The sequence below is a fragment of the Peromyscus eremicus genome, chromosome 13 (assembly GCF_949786415.1).
Source record: "Peromyscus eremicus chromosome 13, PerEre_H2_v1, whole genome shotgun sequence".
Classification (NCBI taxonomy): domain Eukaryota; kingdom Metazoa; phylum Chordata; class Mammalia; order Rodentia; family Cricetidae; genus Peromyscus; species Peromyscus eremicus.
In genome coordinates, this window is record NC_081429.1 from 8,932,294 (window position 1) to 8,957,505 (window position 25,212).

Consider the following 25,212-nt stretch of genomic DNA (forward strand, 5'->3'; position numbering starts at 1 on the left):
TACATTATGAGCTAAAGAAAACTTGGGCTAATTTTATGTGAACTCTCATTTTATATGTCAATTTGAACTAGATCCTTTCGGGGGAAGACTGCTTATGATGTAAACACCAGATAACACATATGCCCAGACAGCATCTAGGAGCATACCCATTTATGCAACTTCTGCATTAGAACCTTGGTCAGGACACCAACACAGCGAAGCAGATTTACCAGTCTCTGCAGGAACGTTGAACCTAAGCCTATGGCGGAACCGAATGCACTAGGATCACGTGTTACCTGGGTCAGTTCACTCTAAAACCTTTGCTGTTGCTGTTGTGCAGCCCAAATAAACCTCAACGATGCAGTCCCAAGCCAGACTGACCCTAAGTCCTGCAGTTCTGGACTTTAGCTAGGATGGGTTTGAGGTGGCAATGTTGGATAACTAACTCTTTTTTTTAGAATACATAAAAGAAAAAAAGAAAGAAAACACCCAGATAATTAGTTTGAGAGGGGAAAATCAAAATTCTGTGTTAGTATCACATGGAAATATACATACAACAAGAACAGCAATTCAGAGACACAAGCCAACAGCGAAACCAAATGGCATGTAAGGCTAACATGAGACTCTGCCCAAACTTCCCTTACACACTTTACCCCTGGCACCAACAGGTAAAGCATCCCCAGGGCCCACCACCAGGCCCAAACTTGCCCAGCCTGCCCAGCCCCTAGTGCTGACAGGAGAAGAGTTCTCAGACCCCACCACTGGGCCCAAACTTTCTGTCTGCACAGTACCTAGTGCCAATAGGTAAGGCATCCCAGCAGGCTCTCCCCTGACTTGTGTAGCTCTGCCTAACCCCCGTGCTGACAGATAAGCACCCCTCAGCCTGAGGCCCACAGTTCCACTCACCCAGCCAATTTCAGATGTTCAACTTCCCTTACAAAAACAGAAACAACCCCAAAATGTGAGACAGCACATCTCTTCCAAAAGGACTAATCCTATAATAATGGCCCCCAGTGAGAATGGCCTCCAAGGTCTCCCTGATAGAGTTCAAAAGAACAGTGATAGCTACATTTGAACAACTCAAAGAAGACACGGACACACTCCATGGAAAGAATACCAAAAGGGCGTGGAATAAGGAAGGCAACGCAAGACATGAAAACAGAACTCAGTGAAAAGGTAGAATTACTGAAGAAAAGCTAAACTGAGTGATGGTAGAAATGGTTTTCTTTTTCTTTTTCTTTCTTTTTTTGCTGTTTTGTTTGGGTTTTTTGTTTTTTCTAAGAGACAGAAAAGACAGGAGATTGGGTGGGTAGGGAAGGAGGTGAGGATCTAGAAGGGGTTGGGGGAGGGGAAATAATAGGGTCAGAATATACTGTATGAAGTTTTCAAAAAGAAATAAAACATAAAAATATGCTTCTAAAACAACTTAAAAATAAAAATTTAATCAGATGACTATTTCAAGAGCCAGGGCCACAAGAACTAGTTGGCTGAAATGGGCAACACACAAAGAGAACTCGCCCATCCTCCCAAGGGCCTTTGGGCACCACCCTGGAGCAAGATATATTGTTTTATCCAAACAGAGAACGTGGTTAGGAGGGCAAGACTGAGGCAAGTGGTGTCTGGCGGGGACACGGCCCAAGCAGGGGTTTCCTTCGTGCTGGGCTCAGATGTTTTCATCGCCATCACAGGAGTCATGGTGGAGCCTGGTTAGCCTAGGGACTGTGGTAGGGCTGGGCTCAAGGACACTTCATTAGGGAGACAGTTCTCAGAAACATAAAGGCAAACATGTGAGACACAGGAACATAGGTACAACCTCACCGAGAGGCATAAATGCGCTCACTAAACACAAGCTCACCTTGTCCACCAGACATGTTGTATGAAGATGGTTGAGAACAACTTTTTTTTGAGGGATGGGAAACCCAGGCTTCCATGTGCCATGCAGAGGAGACATACTCCATGTTTCTGAAGGGAAACAGGAAACAGTAGCACTGTTGCTGACTGCTGTATAACATAGGATGCTGCTCAGGACACAAATGGCTGAAACACAGCAGAAGCACAGATGATCCATTCCTGATCCATCCCAGGCCAGAACAGAAGGGGTCGTGTCAAGCTGGCTGTCACTAGAGGAAGGAAGAGGAGGTACCCTCGTCACCCACAGACGGGCTTGACAGAGGCAGCAAAGCCAGGCACCCATCAAGAGGCAACTATCAGCAAGACCTTCTCAGGAAGACTCCAGCTTCTCAGGAGAACAGGCCAACAGTTAATAAATACGACCTCATGAAATTAAAACAAACAAAACAAAATTCTGTTTACCAAAGGACACAATTAATTGAGTGAATAGATACAGAATTGGAGAAAATATTCTCAACTTATAAATATGACAGGATTGGTATTTAGAATATAACAAAAACTAAAAAAAAAAGACAAACCCAGAACCTAAACTGCACATACACAGACAGTTCCACACCCGTACGCACAGGCAGCACTAACTGAACTCGTGAATTAGAGAGAGAGCACGCGCATGAGCACTCGTGAAGCTGGGACAGGAGAGGGATGGGAGGGATGGGGGAGCATGGATTTGGAGTATGGATTTTATTAAAAAAAAAACAATATATTCCTGTATGAAATTCTTGATCAATAAAAAAGAAGGAAATATGTTTCAACAAAATCAAATAACCCAATCGAGAGATGAAACAAATGGACATTGCTCAACAGATGGAACACAAATGGCCAGTAAACGTATAGGAAATGCTCAGCTTCACCAGCCATCAGGGAAATGTGAATTAAGGCTCCCGGGAGGGGGTTGGGGTGGCTCAGTGGTTAATGCACTTGGCACTCCTGCAGAGGAACCAGCACCCACATGGCAGCACACAAACATCTGTGACTCCAGTTCCAGGAGATTCAGCCCCCTCTGCCAGCCTCTGTGGGCACTATACACATGTGGTGCACTCTCACATGGGCACTATACACATGTGGTGCACACACACACACATGGGCACTATACACATGTGGTGCACACACACACACATGGGCACTATACACATGTGGTGCACACAAACGTGGGCACTATACACATGTGGTGCACACACACACGGGCACTATACACATGTGGTACACACACACACACACACACACGGGCACTATACACATGTGGTGCACACACACATGGGCGCTATACACATTAGTGGACGCACATGTGGGCACTATACACATGTGGTACACACACACACGTGGGCACTGTACACATGTGGTGACTATAGACATGTGGTGCACACAAACACATACAGCCAAATACACATAAAATAAAAAAAAAATCTTAAAAGAAACAACACCAAAATTCAATTTTACCTCAGAATATGACAATTTTGTTAATGCAATGAAATTGTCTTGATGATAGTCATTAAGAATAAACAAAACAATAAATGCTAGTGAGGACGTGGACCTCAGGGAACCCCCATACATCACTAGTAGGGATGTAAACTAGTCACTATGGAAGTCAGCACGGAGGGTTCTTGAAAAACCAACAACAGATCTCCACAGAATCCAGATGCAGCTCTTCTGGGCGTTTCCCTGAAGGACTCTAAGTCAACGCATCACAGAGACACTTGCACATCACTGTTTACTGCAGCACCCGTCATAATAGCCGAATCATGCAGCCAACTGAGGTGCCCAGCAGCAGAGGAATGGATGGCAAAAATATGGTATGCATACACAGTGGGACTTTTGTCAACCATAGGAAGAACCAAGCTATTTTATCTGCTGGAAAATGGATACAACTAGAGATAATCTTATTGAGTAACTTAAGACAAGTGCCATGTTTCCTCTGATCTGTGGATCCTAGATTTTATATAGACACGTTAAACCATGCATGTACATATGTCACGGAAGTGGGAGTCAAACTGTCTGGGGAGAGAAGTCACAACAACGGAGTGAGCTAAGTGAAGGGTGGGTCTAGGGGTGTGAGGGGAAAGCTGTTCAACACATGTATGTAGCCTGAAAATGAAATTATTAAAAAAGATGTGAGCACTGGGATTCGTGTCAAGTGTAGGACAAGTGAGTACTGTGATCCAGATGTATAAAGATGCCAGCCAAAGCCACGGGTGTGCAGTCACCTGGGGAACACATGGCCAACAGCTGAGGGAAACAGGGGTCACTGTAGTCCAGGAGAAGCACTTTCCCTTAGTTCCGATGGCTGTTACTACTACTGGCATGGATTTTGATTTCCTTTAAGCAGGAGCTGTATGTTTCAAGGAGCTGAGTTCTTTAAGCAGCAGAGGAAGAGCCATAGCTAGAGGCCAAACTGCATTGCCTTGATGACTGTTCTAGGCATTGGTCCTTCTGAGCTGACTCAGCCATACTTCTGATGGTCCTTCTCCGGGTCTCTGAGGACCAAAACTTCCTGCCAATCAACCAGGAGAAGATGTGGTAAGGGAGAGATTAGCCAGAGCCAATTCTGAACCTCTGGAGCCCAGGGGTCGGGGTGGAGTTCCAGCCATCATAGAGGACAGTGTCTTCCTAATTGGACACTGGAGGCCAAAAGTCCCAACCCTGCCAGATGCAGAGAATCCTCCCAAGCGGAGTGAACCCGACACACACTGCCCATCTAAGAGGGACCTGAGGGGAACCTGGGCAAAGGAGGCAGGAGCCCTCCCTCTTCACAGGAACCAGAGTCTGAGACAGCAAGAACGTACATACCAGACCCTCATGGGGACCCAGGTGCCCTCTTACACTCACCTCACTCCACTGCCAAGAAAGCCATAAATAACTTTAAGAACAGACAGAAACTGATGCCCATCTTCAGTGAAGACCAGGCTTGCCGGCCCGAGGATCCTGGGAGAGAGGTGTTGGCTGTGTGATCTTGCTGCAGACTGGACTCTCACCTAGAAATGGTAAGTGTGGGACTGTCAGGCCTGCAAGTGTAGGAGACTCCACGGCTACAAGGCAGCGGGGCCAGCATTCAGGAGGAAGGGATGACTTGTCTCAGCAGCAGAAACTCTCCTGTCCTGAACAGCCCCGGTCTTGGCCAGTTCGAAGTTGGTAGTACTGGAGCATCCACCCTAGGCTTAGCTTGTTAGACAAAAGTTCCGCTTCTGCAGTCAGGTGGAATAAAGCCAGCTCACCAGAGGCTGTGATGGAGCTGGCTCAGGAGGGGCAGGGCTGAGGAGAGTGAGCACAGGCTGGTACTTCACTGCCAACCAGCTGCTCTTTCCACCGATCCTGTGGGCACCCTGAGCCCTTACTGAACTGAGAGATCAGACGTGTCTTTGCTCCAGCAGGAAGCAAAGGTCCAGATATGGCATGGGCATTTCCATCACATTTACCATGGAAGAAACCTATGTGGTCAGTACCAAGACCCCTGGTGGGTGTGTCAAGGCCCATGTATTCATTTGAGCTTGCACTGGGAAAGTTGGCTACATCGTAAATGTTAGGATTAAATGGGCACTCCAAGATCCATGTCCCCACTGTCTGTGGTCTGTGGAGGATGGTAGTGGTGGGTTTTGCAATAACTGAGCAGAGACTTCCTTGAAACCTCAGGCTAAGTAAATTAGACACCTGTCCCTATCTAGCCAAGCTCCTAATGACAGCAGCCTCCTGAATCCATCTCAGGGATTTTCAGAGTAGTGATACATGGCCAGTCCCAAACAGGATGCTCCTGTCCTACTGCTGTGGACCCTAGGATGATGAGAAAGTAGCCACAGAAGGGCAAAAGGCACTAGGCAGAGGCCAGTTTTGTCTGCTTTTCAAATTAGAAAGACAATAATGTTTTAAACTCCTAAAGCTGAAGTAAAGCAGGTAGCAGAGTTGGCAGTGAGATCAGGTTGGAAGCCATGAGCGGGTCCCAAATATGCATGAGTACCTGTCCTGCTGTTTCTCAGAGCACAGGCCTGTACTGCCCACTTATCACATATAGATGTTGATTGGCAGGAACGTTTCATATCCTCAAGCAAGCAGAGTTTCTGCATGTTGATTGTGACTGTGGTCCAGGCTTGGGGTTAGAGGTACCTCGGTGAGGTCAGAGTCCCGCAGGGGACAAAGGCACAGCCTCGGGGTGAGGGCCATTTTCCTACCTTGACTCATGCCTGGCGATGATGACAAGATCACCCACCCCAGTCGCTGGGAGGCCAGCAGATCCTCGTGTCCATTCTATGGTCAGTGAGTAAGATGGAAGCTTAGGGTGGGGTTAGGAGCAGCTCTACAAATGACGTCCCGAAGGAATGTCCCTGGAGGTGATGAGCAAACAACCCGGAGGCAGCTGAAGGATGCTGAAGCTGTCTGCACCTGAGAATAACACAGCTCAAGACGTCTCTTTGCCTCCTCAGATGCATAGCTCAGCTTCCTGTACAGACAAGGCTCAGCACAACCTCATGAATTAAAAAAGTCAGAGAAAATGTCCCCTTTCAGGTCATCCTAGCTCAACTGGAAGGAGATCAGAGGAGCTAGCGACCTCTTGCATGGGGGACAGTATGTCACCAACAGGCTCCTGCAGCCTGTGGAACATCCAACGGCACCGGTGAGATCTGCTCCCTCTCGCTGTCTCCATCTACCTCCTCGCATCTGTCCCCACTCATGGCCACACCATTCCACAGAAATGCAAGTCTCTCGGCAGTGTCTGTGCAGGAGTTCGTGCTGGTTGGTTTTGGGGGAGGTGCAGAGACCCAAGCCCTGCTCTTTGCTGTCTTCCTGGCCCTGTACATTGTGACCATGCTTGGCAACCTCACCATGATCGTGGTCATCACCCTGGATGCCCGCCTGCACTCCCCCATGTACTTCTTCCTCAAGAACCTGTCCTTTGTCGACCTCTGCTACTCCTCTGTCATTGCCCCTAATGCCCTGGCCAACTTCTTTTCCTCCTCCAAGGTCATCAGCTTTGAGGGCTGTGCCACACAGCTCTTCTTTTTCTCTTTATTGGCTACCACTGAGGCTTTCCTCTTAGCCGTGATGGCCTATGACCGTTTCATGGCCATTTGCAGTCCTCTGAGGTACCCTGTGACTATGTGCTCTATGACCTGTGTTCGTCTGGTTCTGGGTACCTACTGTGGAGGCTGCCTGAACTCCATCGTGCAGACCAGCCTCACATTCCAGCTGCCCTTCTGCAGTTCCAACCGCATCGACCACTTCTACTGCGACGTGCCCCCACTGCTCCAGCTGGCCTGTGCAGACACAGCTCTCAATGAACTCCTTCTCTTCGGCCTCTGTGGGTTCATCATTGTGAGCACCACGTTAGCTGTCCTGGTCTCCTATGGCTACATCACAGTGACCATCCTCAGGATGCACTCAGGATCCGGGCGGCACAAGGTCTTCTCCACCTGTGGCTCTCACCTGACGGCTGTGTCCTTGTTTTATGGAACTGTGTTTGTCATGTATGCACAGCCAGGAGCAGTGGCATCCATGGCACAGGGCAAGGTGATATCTGTCTTCTACACCCTGGTCATCCCCATGCTCAACCCCCTCATCTACAGTCTGCGCAACAAGGATGTGAAGGACGCCCTGCAGAGGCTGGGTCAGAGACACAGCCTTGTGGAGAAAGGAGGCAAGTAGGGATCGTGTCAGCATAATGGAAAGAAACCATCCTTGGCAGACACTAGGTGCCTTTAATTTGCTGTTTTCTTTATTATCCAGTTTCTCTTGCTTTTTGGTTTAACATGTTCCTGCCTTATTCCTTTCTTCCATTCTTTAATCCATTTACCCATTCATCCATGAACACACCCATCTGTCCACTATCTACCCCCTCTTTCATGAGTGCATATTATTCTCCAAGCATTTACAAAAATGTGAATGAGGCATTTTTGTTTGCCATAACAAAGCAAATGGTTCATACTTGGAAGAAGCCTGAATCCCTTTCACTTTGGTTTGACAGAAGGCAGAGTTAAGACAAGAGTCCTTGAGAACAGCATGAGAACCATTGGCAACATCTCCCAATGAACTACAGGACAACAGATTTCTCAATGGTCCTTTCCTTTTCATTCATCACTGAATCTAATGTCAGTGTGGTAGGAACTTCCCTCTGAGCATCTAAGACTGTGGCCCTTAGAAGCTGTGTGTTGACCCATCCTTACATTGATCTAGTATAAGGATGGGCTAAAGGGATGGCAGACTTCCTCTTCAGCTTGCCAACGGTTTTTGTCTCCTCCACCTTCCTCCACTCATGGAGCTGCCCTTGTGGAGTATCACAGTGCATGGCTGGAAGCAGGAGAATCCCATAGTGCACTGGCTCCAACATATTCCTTCAACCTGCAGCAGTATGAAGCCTCAGTCAGAGTCACAATTCAGGGAACCTTTAAAACCTGGCCTGGACGGGCTGGAGAGATGGCTCAGGGGTTAGGAGCATTGGCTGCTCTTCCAGAGGACCTGGGTTCAATTCCCAGCACCCACATGGAAGCTCATAACTGTCTATAACTCCCGTTCCAAGAGACATGACACCGTCACACAAATGCACTTAAAATAAAATTAAATGATTTTTTAAAAAGTTGATAATGGATGTCTGTTTCTTATCTATGTTCCATCAGGGGGCTTTACGCACTAAAAAAAAGAACCTGGTCTAGCAGCGTGTGACTTTATCAAGGACTCCTTGATCACCACAGATGTCTCCACATAGGGATGAAGTCTCAGTGGCTACAACAGTGTGAGGAGTGGAGAATGGAACATCATTTTCTTGTTGCAGATTCTGGAGTTCTGCTGAATGAAGGTTCTCTCTGGCACTGGCCAAGAGCCTGAGCCTGAGTCTGACCTCCCAAGGGGCTCCCCGTCTTGTTCCCCATCCTCATCCCTCCAGTCCTTGGTTTGTGGTGGTGTTCCTTCTGGGATGTGTCTCCCTTTCTCACATCCATCCATTATCCTGTGTCTCACCAGCCAGCTGTCCTCCAGACATGGGCTGGTCTGTGTCCCTGCCCTGTGTGTCTGATCCCAGCCCTCATTCTCCTGATGTACCTGTCCAGGAAGCCTGCAGAGAATGACCTCTAAGCAGGGCTGAAGGCTTCTTCCCATTTCCCCTCCCACAACACCCTGTGGGTCTCCATTTACTTCCTGTGGCCATCTGGTCTCAGCTTCCAGACTCCAATCTCATTCCCTGGCTTTCTGTCCAGTTGGTATCAAAGTCTTCCTTTGTTTGGGCTATTCTGGAACATTCTGCTCTGTGAGTGGCATGTATCTCATGTTTAATGATATTCTCTCCATTCTGTCTTCTCTTCCTTTATTCCCCTGTACCTCCTACTGCCCCCACCCCAGCTTGCCTAGTTGATTTTAGTAGTGGGCATGGAGTGTCCTACATCCTCCACTCTTCAGTCCTCTCCAGTCTTCGCCAGTTCTAATGCACACTTGTAATTTCCAACACTGTCCAATCTTCCTCTTTTTGAAAGTCTCTTTTCTCTAGTCCCCTGATCTCATTTGCTGTGCCACATGGCAGTAGCTTCTAACCTCTCAGCTTTCCCGATGGAGATGTATATTTTCAGATGCTTTGTGCTGCTCCTTAGCAATCTTTCCACCTGGGGAGCCTCTTCCAGCTCTTCCTGTAAGCTAGATCAGTTCTGAGAAACACCCTTGCTATCAATTTTTTCTGGAAAACCCCTTCCCTTGCCTTTATTATTACATGTAGACTAGAGAGTAAATGCCAAGAAACAACCAATGGTATCTTGTCTGTCCTTGAATATAATGTTGCTTTTCAGTTGCTGCCTTAAAAATTCCCCTTTATATTTGTATTTTGATAATTTACCTCATGTAGGCATTGTTAGTTCTAGCCTCTGAAGGATCTTTAGAGCTTCTTGAATTGGGGTGTCCTTTTCTGCTCCTCATAGAGGAAGCTTTGTGTCAATATTTCTCTAAATAAATTTTCTTCCCTCTCTCTTTCTGGTCTCTTTCCATGACTTCCCTTCCATGTGTTCATCTGACCTGCTGTATAATGTAGGACTCAGGTCCTCTCTACATTCTTTCCTCTTTTTTTTCCACTGACTGGGTGATTTTGCCATATAATTCAATATAAACTATAAAGTATAATAGACCTCCACCTCCCTCTCCCTCTCCCAGACTCAGGTCTTGGCTGCTCTTGCTTCCACCATGCCTTTCCTAGCCCATCTTCCACAATGTCACCAAAGAGCTATGTATAAATAAATGTTTTAATACATCATTAACTGTTCCTAACAGTAAGTAGTGTATCAGGAGGAATGGATGTGACAAAGGCCCTGATATATCATGAACTCTTTCAAGAAGAAGCTAGCTGGCCTCCTGAGGGGCGTGTGGCAATCTAATATGGCAGCATAGGCTTTCTTGGACCCTATCACCCGATTGTCTTGGATGGCATTGCCTCAGAGTCGTGGCCAGGATATCTACCCTTCTAGTTCCAGGATGGAAGCTACAAACTCTAAAGTTCCCTAATTAGTTCCTAACTCTCAGGTCAAGGAAGAAAAATCTTGCCCAAATCCCACAATCCTTTTATGGCCTCTTCCAGTCTCTAGCTTTGAAGATTAAACACCATCATGACTATGTATTCAAGACTAGTCCAGTCTTGACTGGATTTTCCTAGCAGAGGAGTGAACTAGTTCTAAAATGGTATGCACAATGTCAATTGATTTATGAAAATAAGAACAGGAGGAGAAATAGAGCCTGCAAAAATAAAACTTTTTGATATCACAGTTACAGAACATAGAATACTATCAAATGCCTAAGACAGAAAACAGTAAGCTGAATTGGAATAGACTGAAATCCCCTGGAAACTTACTGGAATTCTAAATGATCTATGTTATATACTTAACACACCCATCAAAATGGAGACAGATGGATAAACATGGAATGTTCTGGTAGTGTGTCATTAAGAACCACTTTAGAGAAATTTGGCAGTTACAGTGTGTGGTCATAAAAAAACTTACTATGAGGACGTTGCTCACCAGGGACACTCCGAATTCAGAATGCTTCCCGAAGAGTTCCTTTGCCTTCCTTTTCTTAGAGCTGTTGGGATCCCAAGCAGGACAGACCCAGTTAGACTTGGTGAAGAATCACAAACAGAAGAGAGAGAAAAAAAAGCATCAGGACAGACAGCCCTGCATCCCCACAGTTGGCCACCATGAGGGCTTCTCACTTCTTATTTATTTTTCTCTGTCATTTTTATTAAGGTTTTTTTATTCATTTTACATATCAACCACAGATCTCCTTCTCTTCCCTCCTCCCTCCAGCCTTCCCCCAACCCACACTCCATTCCCTCCTCCAACAAGGTATGGCCTCCCATTGGGACTCAGCAGGGACTGGTACATTCAGTAGAGGCAGGTCCAAGGCCCTCCCCCTGCATCAAGGCTGTGCGATGTGTCCCACCATAGGTAGTGGGCTCCAAAAAGCCAGTTCATGCACAAGGGATGGATTCTGATCCTACTGCCAGGGGGCCCCTTAAGCAGATCAAGCTACACAACTGTCTCATCTATGCAGAGGGCCTAGTCCAGTCCTGTGGACGCTCCACAGGTATTGGTCTAAATTTCATGAGTTCCCACTAGTTTGGTTTGGAGGTCTCTGTAGGTTTCCCCATCATGATCTTGATGCCCTTTGCTCATAGAATACCTCTTCCCTTTCTTCAACTGGACTCAAGGGGCTCAGCCTGATGCTTGACTGTGGATCTCTGCATCTGCTTTCATCAGTTACTGGATGAAGGCTCTATGATGACAGTTAGGGTACTCACCAATCTGATTACCAGGGTAGGCCAGCTCAGGCATTCTCCCCACTATTGCTAGTAGTCTAAGCTGGTGTCATCCTTGTGGATTCCTGGGAACTTCCCTAGCACCCGGTTTCTCCTATCCCCATGATGTCTCCCTCTATCATGGTATCTCTTTATTGCTCTCCCATTCCATCCCTGTTCCAGCTCTACCATCCCATTCCCTTATGTTCTTATCCCCCACCCACTACCCTCCATTGGCCCCCCTCATCCCCAGTTTACTCATGGAGATCTCATCTATTTCCTCTTCCCAGTGCGATCCATGCATCCCTCTTAGGGTTCTCCTTGTTAGCTAACTTCTCTGGAGCTGTGGATTGTAGTCTGGTTATCCTTTGCTTTACATCTAGTATCCACTTATGAGTGAGTACATACCATGCTTGTCCTTCTGGGTCTGGGTTACCTCACTCAGGATAATATTTTCTAGTTCCATCCATTTGCCTGCAAATTTCACAATGTCATTGGGTTTTACTGTTGAGTAGTATTCCATTGTGTATTCCATTTTCTTTATCTATTCTTCAGTTGAGGAGCTTCTAGGTTGTTTCCAGGTTCTGTCTATTATTAATAATGCTTCTATGAACATATTTGAGCTTGTGTCCTTGTGCTTTAATTGAGCATTCCATAGGTATATGCCCAAGAGTGGTATAGCTGGGTCTTGAGGAAGATTGATTCCCAATTTTCTGAGAAACCACTATACTGATTTCCAAAGTGGCTGAACAAGTTTGCACTCCCACCAACAGTGGAGGAGTGTTCCAACCTAAGGAAGTCAAAAACACCAATGAAAACACAGGCAATAGATAACCCCACAGTAGCAAATCCCAAAGATACACTACCACATACACTACCACCAAAAATAACAGAAATCAACAATCACTGGTCATTAATATCCCTTAATATCAATGGTCTCAATTCATCTATAAAAAGACACAGGCTAATTGCCGGGCGGTGGTGGCGCACGCCTTTAATCCCAGCACTCGGGAGGCAGAGCCAGGCAGATCTCTGTGAGTTCGAGGCCAGCCTGGGCTACCAAGTGAGCTCCAGGAAAGGCGCAAAGCTACACAGAGAAACCCTGTCTCAAAAAACCAAAAAAAAAAAAAAAACCAAAAAAAAAAAAGGAGAAAGTAATATAAAAAGCATGTCACATAAAGATGGGAAATACACAGGATGCATGGATCCTGTATGGTTCTTTGTTGACTATGAATTTTTTAAATGCTAATGTACAAGAGACAATAGCTGCTGAGAGAGACATTGGATTATGAAAACTGCTAAATTGAACCAACCTATATATTTTAAGAATATTTTAACTTCAAAATGAAAGTCAGAAAAGATAGTGCATTAGGGGAGAGTTTGTGCCTTTGTTTCCACAGGAAACAAAAAGTTATGGTTCTCATCAAAATTAGTAAAGATCAGATTTGATTGGGAGAGATCCTCTGAAAATCTTGGCTACAGACATGAAAAAAGAAACCAAGACTACAGGACAGATGACATATATGCAGATTCTTCTATGATGGGAACAGCTCTGAGACTGGATGATAAATCCAGTTGGCTTGATAAATTTTGTTGGCTAAAGAGTCGCCATGAATTATTATTATATGTCATCCTTTCATATGGCATGGATAGAGGTTTGATTATACAGTCCAAATGGACTTATAAAGTTGACAGATCTATTTTACCTTCTCAAACATAAAACAAAAAAACATCTTTAACTGACTTGTGCACACTGCACATTCCATGCTTATGTTAATGCAGATATAAATGTTACCTTTAGAAGTTTGTGTGTTTTCAGGAAAAAAAAGGATCAGACATCAATGAAGATAAGTAGCTCAGGTGATCTAGCCTCTCAGAACGCCTCTGTTGCAGTTTCCTCAAAAAAACTACATCCAGAATAACTTCAAAGCTGCCAGCTAAGATGGTTCAGCCTCACAAATTACTCCAATCAGACTTCAAATAAGCTCTACACTTTCCTATCACACAGAGACTAAACAAAAAATGATACAACTAGCTCTCTCAGGACTTGACTATAATCTCAATTTTTTCAGAGTTCCCTAAAAATGCTGTCATCCCCCAGACAGCAAGAAGTAATTTTAAGAACACAACACTCACATTCCCAAGAGGTAGAGTGGGTGGTCTTTCAATGGCTTATAGATGTTTATCATCATTGAGGGAGATTGGTTACAAGTTGCTGATCATGGGAAGGGAGGAAACAAAACAAGGTGGTTGGATTCAAGGATCTGTTTCTAAAAAGGAAAGAAAGGATATGGAAAGGATAGGATAAAATGGTAGATTATTGAATCTACTTTAAACAAAAAAGCAACTATTAATCTCAAATATTTTATATTGCTATGAATTTTTGTGTATTGATACAAATTTAAGGTTATTTTTGTTAGAACATACTCTTTATATGTTTCTACTCTTGTGTAAGATATTTTTGTATATTGATACACATTTAAGGTTATTTTTGTTATACTGTATATATGTTTCTACTCTTGCCTAAGGTATTACATCTATGCAGCTCATTTAAAAATGTATAATACAGGTGAGTAGTTAGTCATCTATAATAAAACTTGTAGTGATGTTAGATATGTTTTCAAGGTTAAACAGAGATATATTTTAAATTGATAGATGGTCTTCAAGTACTTCAAAGACCTACAGAATATGGCATTTAAAATGTTTTAATAACATAAGGCTTTTTCATGACAATGAGACATGTCTACTCCTGGCAGCACCAATTACTTAAAAAGGATGAAAGACATTGAAGAATTTCTATATGGAGTTTTTCAGTATGGCAAAGCTAGATGTTTGGACAAGAAACTGCTCTTGCCTCAATTACTGACAGTATGCTGTTCAAACTGTACAAGCAGAACACAAGAAAGTGACTGCAGAACTTTGTCAAGACAAGGTAAGGGAGTCCTTCAGAATTTCTGCTTCACAGAAAAGTCTGTCAGATATTCCAGGCCTGAAGACTAAAGATGGATACCCCAACATTGCTGAGGAATGACTGTCCAGGCAGCCAGCTGTGTCTGTCATTGCTGTAGTTTTGGAAGTTGTTTGCTCTGCACTTCCTCTTTACTCAAATAATATTTTACCTTTCTTGGGTCTCTGATGGGGATTGAAGACTAGATAGTCATACAGTTTTCTTTGTTACCAAATTTTTTAAAATCTTATGTAAAAGTTAAAAATTTTATAAGGTCGAAAAACAAAAAAGTTAAAGTTGTTTATCTAAAACAATGTTTTAAGGTTAAAAAGATATTTTTAAAATGGTAATACAAGTTATGATAGAAAACGGCTTAGGTATAAAACTTTAAATTCATCAAGATAGGATAAAGAATAGAGTATTTTCTCCAAATATGCCAAATACAAATGGACTGGACATTGTGAATGTAATTCTTATCTGATAATTTTTCACTGTGTTAGAATTAAACCTTTCTTTTTTATTTAGACAATAAGAGAGAAATGTTATGGAATATTTGCACATTATGTGAAGATTTCTGTGACTGCTGTAATAAGGAGCTGAATGGCCAATAGCTAGACAGGGAGGATAGGCTGGATTTCCAGAGAGAGAAAAGAAGAGGAGGAGGAGGAATCTAGGCATGCAAATTACACCAGCAAGACACCAATGAGAAATGGAGGTAGTCAGACATACAGAATTAAAGAAAGGTAAAAAGCCACGTGATAAAACACTGGTTAATAAAAGCAAATTAATTTGTTTTAAGAGCTAGTGGAACAAGCCTAAACTGAGGCTGAGCTTTCATAACTGATAATGAGTCTCCGTGTCATTATTTGTCAGCTGGCAATCCAAAGAAAAATCTGACTACAAGCATCAGAAAATTTAATTCACAATGAAAAGGCTCTAGCAGGGCTAGCACAAAGTAAAACAAACAACTAAAACAAATGAGAGATAAAAGGACAGAAATGATGCCTCTGGACTTGGCTCAGTTGCTGTATTCATGAGTTAAAAAAAAGGTGTGACTACTTGAACAGGCTTGGGCCATCAACATTGATAGACAACGGGGAGGAGCTTATGAGGTCCCATTCCTCCCCTAGGAGCCATTGGCTGTTAATGGCTGGAGGGGGAGGGAGGTCATATTAATCAGTTGTAGCCGCAGGTAAGTTGCCCTTGATCAAGTAAATAAGCCCAACTCTCTCATGCTCAAGCAAATAAGCCTAATGAAAATCAGTGAAACATGCACACACACACACACACACACACACACACACACACACACACACACACGAGAATGAAGGGCGAGGAGGACTTGTTGGGTAGAAGAGATTCAGAGCAAGTGGTGGGGGAGCAGTGAGAGAGGGTAATGGAAGAACTCAGGCACTGGCCAAGTTATCTCCCATGATGAGCTGTCAAGGTCAACATCAAGTGCAGAATGAAAGAGTATTGTGATCCCTCCTCAGAAAGACAGCAGAGGGAGTCTGCAGGGTTGAAGGCATGGGTGGGAGGCATAGCTAATCACCAAAGGACGGAGGATCACTCACCAAAGAGAAGAGCTATCCCTGTGGTTTAGATCATTACTTATTGTCTTGAATTTTTAATCCTTTAAATAGGATTTTAATCCATTAAGTAGGATTTGTGTTCAAATAAAACAACAAGAACAAGGGGACAGAAAGAGAGTTGAGACCATCTACCCAGGCTCCTGGTAGTACTGAAGAGTCAATGGACTGAGAAGGCTGACTTGTGGTTGTAGGAGGAGCAGGCTGAACAGTCCCATACAGGGCTCCTTATGTCCATTCCTCATATCGGTATAGCTAGCAGAGGTTGGAGGAAGAAATGCCATGGCCAGGAAGCCATGATGCCCAACTCAGGTAACAGCTTTAATGAGGGACAGTGGACTAGGATCCCTCTGAGTCATCTGCCATACTTCTGATGGAGCCTCCCCAGGTCCCTGAGGACCCCAGGCTTCCTGCCAACTCACCAGGAGAATGTTGCTATGAGGCAGAGATTGTCTACAGCCAGTGGTATACCTCTGGAGGTCAGGGAGTTTGTGTCCTAGATGCCACAGAGAACAGTGTCTCCTTAATTGGCCACTGGAGATTGCAAGTCCCAGCTCTACCATGCAGAGTGTCCTTCACCATAGAGTGAACCCAAGTATAGACACACACACACTGCCCTGATAACAGGTATGGGAGAGGAAGACAGGTCAGAAAACCCAGACCTCACACTTCACAAGACACAGAACCTTCCTCAACCAGGACTTGCACACCCAGACACTCATGAGGCTCAAGGTCTACAGCTCTGCCCATATGACCTCATTCTATTGTGCAGAAAGCCATAGCTAGCCTAAAGGAGGACAAGGAACACTTGGTGTCTATCTTCAGCACAGACCAGCCTCAATACTATGGGGACCTGAGGAGCATGGGTGATTGATTGTATCTGACTTTGTGTGAGTCCTGAGTCTCATCTTGATAAGGTAAGGTCAGTGTGTTGCCTGTGAAGGATGCTGAAAATAGAAGACATACATTGGGGATATCTGGGGTGGGTCCTCAGCAATAACTGTAGACTTAGCTCTGTGGAAAAAAGTGTCCTATTGTGGTGAAGATTCACATTGCTCCAGGTCAGGGCGAGCAGTTTTCAGAGGCTCCACACAGGGTCACCATCTTGAACACCAGCTCCAATTCTGCAACCTAGAAAACTGAATCTCTGCATCCACCACAGGACATGATGATGATGCTGGCTTAGGAGGGGCAAGGCTGAGATGAGCACAGACTGTCTCTTCATAGTCATTGTACCCTGATTCTCCTAGAGGCAGAGCTGTCCATGGCCACCTGCCATTTCCGCTTATGCCTCTAGATGGATTACATCCTTGGCAAGCTGGAAAGATTATGCTTGTCCTTGCTCCAAGAGGAAACATAGGACCCACTATGACACGGACATATCTATACACATCGCACTGAGTACAAAGGAAACCCATGTGGTAAGTACTTAGATCTCTGTCAGGTGTGTCAAGTGTGAGCACAAATCTTCATGCATACCTTTAAGCTTTCAGTGGGAAAGAAAGTTATGTATGTATGGTGGGCTCAGCTAGAGCACTCCAGATTCCATGTCCTCACTGTAGGCAGTGTGTAATAGTTCAACAACTGATCCATACAGAGACCTCCCTAAGCTCCCAGGATGATGTAGAAGAGACATTCCATTCATCTATATGTAGCTAGAGTTTTCCTGCCTGGCCCACAGTCAGGACAAATCCCTATCACCTGCCAGTCCCACAGCTGCTCAGACCCAAACAAGTAAACACAGAGACTTATATTGGTTACAAACTGTATGGCCATGTCAGGCTTCTTGCTAACTGTTCTTACAGCTTAAATTAATCCATTTCTATTAATCTTTACTTTGCCACGTGGCTTGTGGCTTACCGGTACTTTACATCTTCCTTGTCTTGGCAGTGGCTCCAGCCAGTCTCCCCTTCCTTTCTCCTTCCTCAATTCTCCTCTCTCCTTGTCCCGCCTATACTTCCTGCCTGATCACTGACCAATCAGTGCTTTATTTATATAGAGTGATATCCAAAAACAAGACTCCCGAAAGTTGCTTGCATCCTTCTCCCATTTCTCAGGTAGTATTATATCCTTCTGAGGTCTTTGATGTGGTTAAAGACTAGATACTTAAAATTTTCCTTAGTTATGATAAAAGATAAGTTAGATATAAAACCTTAAACTCACAAATATAAGATAGATATCTTCTTTTATATTGTAACTATAATTCTTACTCGATAATTATTTTGTTATATGTAATATTACTATGTCAAAGCTAAAACCTTCCATTTTGAAAAAGAAAAAAAAGGGGAAGTGCTGTGGATATCGCTCTATATAAATAAAGCACTGATTGGTCAGTGATCAGGCAGGAAGTATAGGCGGGACAAGGAGAGAGGAGAATTGAGGAAGGAGGAAGGAAGGGGAGACTGGCTGGAGCCACTGCCAAGACAAGGAAGTTGTAAAGTACTGGTAAGCCACAAGCCACGTGGCAAAGTAAAGATTAATAGAAATGGGCTGAATATAAGAGTGAGAGCTAGACAATGATAGGCCTGAGCTAATGGCCAAGGAGTTTAAATAATGTAAGAGTCTGTGTGTTTATTTTATACGTGGGCTCTGGGACTGGCGGGACTTGGCGGTGGGAGCTGGAGAAAAATTCTCCAGCTACATCTATATCCAGGCTCCTATCTCCAGCATCCTCTCATATTCCTCCTCATACAAACAGTAGCAATTGAAGTTAGCCCCACAGGACATTTGTATATATTTCAAACTGTGGACACAATGAGAAGAGAAAGTGACCATGAATGGCCCAAGGACACTGGGCAGAGGCCAGCTTCGTCTGTTTTTAAATGGCCAAGAGTAAGACCTTGTGGACCCCCAAAGCTGAGGTTGGAGCAGGGAACAGAGCTAGCAATGAGATCAGGTTAGAGGCCATGAGCGTGTCCCACAGATGCCTGTGACACAGTCCTGGTGTTATTCAGGACATGGGGCTGCCCCTCACCATAATCCCCAACATCTAGACATTGACAGGAACCCCTCACATCAGACAAGCAGAGTCTGCACACTGATGCTGTCACTGTGTGCCAGCATTTGAGCCACAGCTGCTGAGGTGAGATCATAGTCCTCTGAGGTACAAAATGATATAAAACTGAGTGTGGGGAGGGCAGTTTCCTGTTCTGATTCCATCCTACAAAGGAAAGAATCACCCAGCCCAGTTTGTTGGAGAACAGTGGGTCTTCATGAACGTTTTTGAATCAGTAAGATGAATAACTGGGGGTGTTTAATGGGACTCAGGAGACAGCTGCATCAATGGCACTGCTCAGAAGTGCCCCTTGGAAGGGAGGAAACAAGGCCCAGAGGCAGGCATGGGGATACTGAAAGGCTGTCTGTACTCTGAGAGCCACTAAGGTGGGAAGCCACTTTGTATCCCCAGAGCACAGCTCAGGCTTGTACACAGGGAGGGCTCAGCACAACCTCATGAATTAAGTAAATCTGAGGAATTGTCCTCTTTCAGGCCACACCAGCTCATCTGGAAGGAGATCAGAGCAACCAAAGAACCTTTGCACAGTGGACAGCACAGTGAGATTTGTTCCCTCTCGCTGCCTCCACCACCATCCTCTCTGCATCTGTCCCCACTCATGGCCACAGCAGTCCACAGAAATGCAAGTCTCTCAGTTGTGTCTTGTGGGGGGTTCGTGCTGGTGGGATTTGGGGGAAGTGCAGAGATCCAGGCCCTGCTCTTTGCTGTCTTCCTGGCCTTGTACATAGTGACCGTCCTGGGCAACCTCACCATGATCGTAGTCATCACCCTGGATGCTCGCCTGCACTCCCCCATGTACTTCTTCCTCAAGAACCTGTCCTTTGTTGACCTCTGCCTCTCTTCTATTATTGTGCCCAATGCCCTGGCCAACATCTTCTCCTCTTCCAAGGCTATCAGCTTTGCAGGATGTGCCACTCAGTTCTTCTTTTTCTCCTTGTTGGCTGCCACTGAGGCTGTCCTCTTAGCTGTAATGGCCTATGACCGTTTCATGGCCATCTGTAATCCCCTGAGGTACCCTGTGACCATGTGCTCTATGACCTGTGCCCGTCTGGTTCTGGGTACCTTCTGTGTTGGCTGCCTGAACTCTATCGTGCAGACCAGCCTCACATTCCAGCTGCCCTTCTGCAGTTCCAACCGCATCGACTACTACTTTTGTGACGTGCCCCCACTGCTCCGGCTGGCCTGTGCAGACACAGCGCTCAATGAGCTTGTCATGTTTGGCATCTGTGGGTTCATTATTGTCTGTGCTGTTCTTGTAGTCATCATCTCCTATGGTTACATCACAGTGACCATCCTCAGAATGCATTCAGCATCAGGGCGACACAAAGTCTTCTCTACCTGTGGTTCCCACATGACAGCTGTGTGCTTGTTTTATGGAACTGGCTTTGTTATATATGGCCAGCCAGGAGGTGTGACATCCATGGAGCAGGGCAAGATGGTGTCCATCTTCTACACCCTGGTCATCCCCATGTTCAACCCCCTCATCTACAGTCTGCGCAACAAAGATGTAAAGGATGCCTTGAGGAGGCTGGGTCAGAGACACAGTCTGGTGAAGGAGAGTGGCTGGTGTCATCATCAGAAACTATGCTAGGATCATAGAAGAAAAATGTCCTTAGGAGATCAAGTATCTTATTTTGTTTCTATGTCTACCTATCCTGTTTTCTTTGTCCTCTTGTTTCCTACTTTCTACCTTCCTGGCTTCTTTTCTTCATTCATTCATGTATTCATCCACCCATTAATCTACCAACACACCCACCTGTTTACTGTCTGCCCTGTCTTTCTTGAATGTATATTATTGGGCAAGCATTTACAGAATGTGAATAAAGCACATTCTTTGCCACCAAATGGCCCACAGTTGGAAGAATCCTGAATCCCTTTAGTTTGACAGAGGACAAAGCACTGTAACAGGAACTAGATTTGGGGACCATTGCCAACATCTCCCAGTGAAGCTACATAGCTGCAGATTTCTCTATGGCACTTTCCTTTTTTTTTTCATCACTAAATCTAATGTCAGTGTGGTAGGAACTTCCCTCTGAGCATCTAAGACTGTGGCCCTTAGAAACTACGTGTTGACCCATCCTTACATTGATCTAGTATGAGGATGGGCTAAAAGGATAGCTCTGCAGACTTCCTCCTCAGCTTTACAATATTGCTGCTTCCCCCTCCTTCCTCTGCTCCTGAAGCTGCTCTCCTCATAGGGTATCACAGTGTACTGCTGGAGTCATGAGGAACCTACCTACATGCAAATGGCTCCCAGCATATCCCTTCAACCTCCAGCTATAGGTTAGAGAGGAAGTCATAGTTATATTCAAAGTTCAGGGAACCATTAAAATCTGGTCTGGCAGCTTGTGATGATATCAAGGTGTTGTTCATCCTCCAAATAAGGATGAGGCTTTGGTGAACTCCACTTCACAATAGCCTGCTGTGCTCTGCACATAGGACTTCTCTGTGTCCCTCCTTGCCCTGTGTGTCTGATGCCAGCCCTCAGTTCCATGCTGCTCTTGCCTAGGAGACCTTAAGGGACAGAACTGACCTCTAAACAGGGCTGAAGGCTTCCTCAAAGTTTCCCTCTCTTGTCATGATATATTGTGTATCCTAATAAAATCTGCCTAAAGATCAGAAAACGAAACAAGCCACTAGATTAAACATAGAGGCCAGGCAGTGGTGGCACATACCGTTAATCCTAGCACTCGAGAGATAGAGATCCATGTGGATCTCTGTGAGTTCAAAGCTACCATGGGCCACATGAGATTGACTCAGTCTAGGAGAGAAACAGAGCTGGCAGTGGTGGCACACACCTTTAATCCTAATACTTGGGAGTCATGTGCCTTTAATCTCAGCACTTGAGATCTCACACCTTTAATCCCAGTGTTTGGGAAGCACGCATGCCATTAATCCCAGCACTAAGAAGGAAGTGACGGCTGAGTGGAGAAAGGTATATAAGGCATGAAGAGACAGGAACTAAAGGCTTTTTGGCTGGAGAGCTTCAGAGACATTCAGTCAGAGGAATTGTGGAGTTGGCGAGGTGAGACATGGCAGTGGCTTGTTCTTTTGTCTCTCTCATCTTTTAGCGTTTACCCTAATATCTGGTTCTGGGATTATATTTATAAAAACACCTCTTAGAATTCGTGTTACATCTGGTATCCAACTTTTGGGGCATGGATTCATGAAAAAGTCACTTTCCAGAGCTACACACGACCAGAGTCCCTACCCTGCAGGGTAAGCTTTTGTTTCAGCCTCTCTGCAGCAAACTCCATAGGTTTTTCTGGGCTCCAAAACCCACAGGAGTTAGCAGCTTTCACACACTTGCCCCATGCAGACAGCTGGATCTTTCACTTTTTTTCCTCTCCTGGTGGGTTTTGGCTTTTCTTGGGCCCCCTCCTAGGGCTGCTGCCACACCGTCATCTGAATCATCATTATCAGCAGATTTGGTGAGTCAATTGGGATTTCTTAAAGAGAGGAATTAGTTAAAAGAAAGTTTTCCCACATTAAAAAATGGCAAACATAAAAAAAAAGGGAGGGGAAAAATGGCAAACATTGTTACAATGGAGGGAGTTTGGTCTCTGTTTGATAATACAATTGGTGGTCTGAAAATGGAGCAATTAAATGAGAGGATAATTAATGTTGATGGGATTTATGTAATATCAGTTATAAATATTATTTGTTTGATCATTTCTGTTTTATCATTTAAAAAGTTGGTTAATATGAGTGCCAGGATAAAAGTTTTAGAAAAACTTGTTCAAACTAATCATAGAGATATTTAGACCAAGACAGAGAAATTTAAAGAACCAATTTTAACATTGCATTATAAGGTTATGGATAAATAGCCAAAGCTTTCAAATAGCCAACCTTAATTTATCCAGTAACCTTACAGGAACTACCAAATAATAGATATCCCCAAGACTGGGTACAAGCTGATTGGACTCCTGTGCAAATGTTAGATTTGAGGAGATTCAAAGAAGCAGTAGTCTCATATGGCATCCACTAATCTTTTGTGAAACAGATGTTAAGCTCATGGTCAACTTATAATAGAATTATCCCTCAAGACTGGGGAGATTTGGTTTTAGCAGTCTTACAGACTGTTCCCAAATTACAATGGAGGACCTGGTAGAAAGATGAAACTAAGACAATTGAACAATGGAGTAGGCTAGAGGTCTTAAACTCTCTCAAGATCAACTTCTTGGAGAAGGTGATTATGCTGATATACAAAGATAATCTTTATATGATGACCACACCCTGGCTTTATGCTACATGGCAGCCTTGAATACTTGGGATAGAATTGAAGAAGTAGGAAAGAAAATTGAGTCATTTACTAAAGTTATACAGGGCTCAAAGAAACCTTCACTGATTTCTTACAAAGATTGACTTCAGCAGCAAATATAATAATACCAAATCCAGAAGCTAGAAAAATAATAGTTGAATCTCGGGCTTTTGAAAATGTTAATGCACAATGCAAAAGAATAATTAGACCAATAAAGGCAAGATCAGCACCCTTGGAGGAATGGATCCAAGATACAGTTAATATTGAATCTCATGACCATGATGATGCTTCGATAGGAGAGGTGATTTCCAGAAGTTTGAAGAAAAATAGTAATGTCAAATGTTCAATTGTGGTAAATGAGGTCACCTAAAAAGGGACTGTAAATAGGGCATTCCTAGAAATAATGCTTTTTCAAAGAATAATCCCAATAGAATGCCCCTCCTTCTGGATTATGCAGAAGGTGTGGCAAAGGCAGACATTGGACTAACAAATGTAGATCAACAAGGGACAGACAAGGTAATCCCTTGTTTTTGGCATTGGGAAACTCCCTGAGGGGGCTCTCACAGGCCTCCATGTCAAATTCCATTCAGTCCTTTCCTGCCATCATGGAAGAAACTCCTTACCAGAGCAGTTAAAAAACCTAATGCCTGTTGTAAAAAAACATATTTCTCAGGGTGATAGAACAGCTATAGAAGAGAGAACAAAAAATTCAGGAGAAATCATAAATCAAAATTGATAAAGAATAAAAAGGGAACCTCTCCAAAGTTAGGGTTGGGAAGGGTTTTGTTTTTGTCCTTCAGGAGAAGGAAGGCTAAGGAATCTGAAGAACACTGGACAAATGAGATATTTGAAGAAAAAGGACAAATCATCCAGAAAAAAAATGTCCCACAGGAAAGATTTTCTGCAGTGAACCTTGACCATGCCTAACAGCAACCTTTGAAATCTCCAAAAAGTATGATGAGACTCTACAACAATGATTCCATCAGGACAATGATAATGCCATTAAGCTGACAAACACCACCCAAACATCGGCTTTGGACTACAAACTGCTCAGGGCAATATTGAGATGGCTAGCTGAAATGATACAGCTTCACAGACTACAAAAATCAGGACTTGGCCATAATTCTAAATTTTCTTTGTGTCCCCATAAGACAACCAGTGCCCCTAATCCACAGGAAGTAGCCTAGAAAACTATATCCACATTCCCAAAAATGGGTTATGGATGTTTGTCTTTGTTTAGGGATTGGTTAAAAATTGTTATTGGTCATAATCAATCTCTTTCTAAAAGAAGAAAGGGGGCTATGACATAGAAATATATAATATAGAAATGATAGGATAAAAAGATTATTGAATCTACTCTAAAAAATACAGAAATAATAGGATAAAAGGGTAGATTATTGAATCTACTCTGAAAAGAAAAAAGAGGATAAGACATGATAAGATAAAAGGTAGATTATTGAATCTACTCTGAAAAGAAAAAAGGGAGGATATGGATATGATGAGATTAAAAAGGCAGGTTATTGAATCTACTTTTAGAAAGCAACTACTAGTTTTAAATATTTTACATTGGATTAGATTTTTGTATATTGTATACAAATTATGTATATTGATACAAATTTGAGATTGATTTTGTTAGAAAATACTGTACATATATTCCTAATTTAACATAATGCAAATTACTAGTCCTTGAAAGTTATTATCACCAACTAATTAGGGTATAAAGAAATGTAAATTAGTAGTTAGTCACCTATTACAATCGAACTTGAAGTC

General features: G+C 44.0%; 2 protein-coding genes across 2 annotated transcripts; both read left to right on the forward strand.

Annotated features, from left to right (window-relative positions):
* Positions 1–6,338: 6,338 nt before the first annotated feature.
* LOC131923404 (olfactory receptor 9S13-like) lies at positions 6,339–7,518 on the forward strand. The gene has a single exon (XM_059278420.1). It carries the CDS (start codon positions 6,547–6,549, stop codon positions 7,516–7,518), a length of 972 nt encoding a protein of 323 aa, XP_059134403.1. The 5' UTR covers positions 6,339–6,546.
* A 12,261-nt stretch (positions 7,519–19,779) lies between these two features.
* LOC131923614 (olfactory receptor 9S13-like) lies at positions 19,780–20,772 on the forward strand. The gene has a single exon (XM_059278738.1). It carries the CDS (start codon positions 19,780–19,782, stop codon positions 20,770–20,772), a length of 993 nt encoding a protein of 330 aa, XP_059134721.1.
* The last annotated feature ends 4,440 nt before the right edge of the window (positions 20,773–25,212 follow it).

Excerpts from the sequence above, each read along its gene's own strand:
- LOC131923404 (XM_059278420.1), top strand. The coding sequence starts at position 6,547 with ATGGCCACACCATTCCACAGAAATGCAAGTCTCTCGGCAGTGTCTGTG.
- LOC131923614 (XM_059278738.1), top strand. The coding sequence starts at position 19,780 with ATGGCCACAGCAGTCCACAGAAATGCAAGTCTCTCAGTTGTGTCTTGT.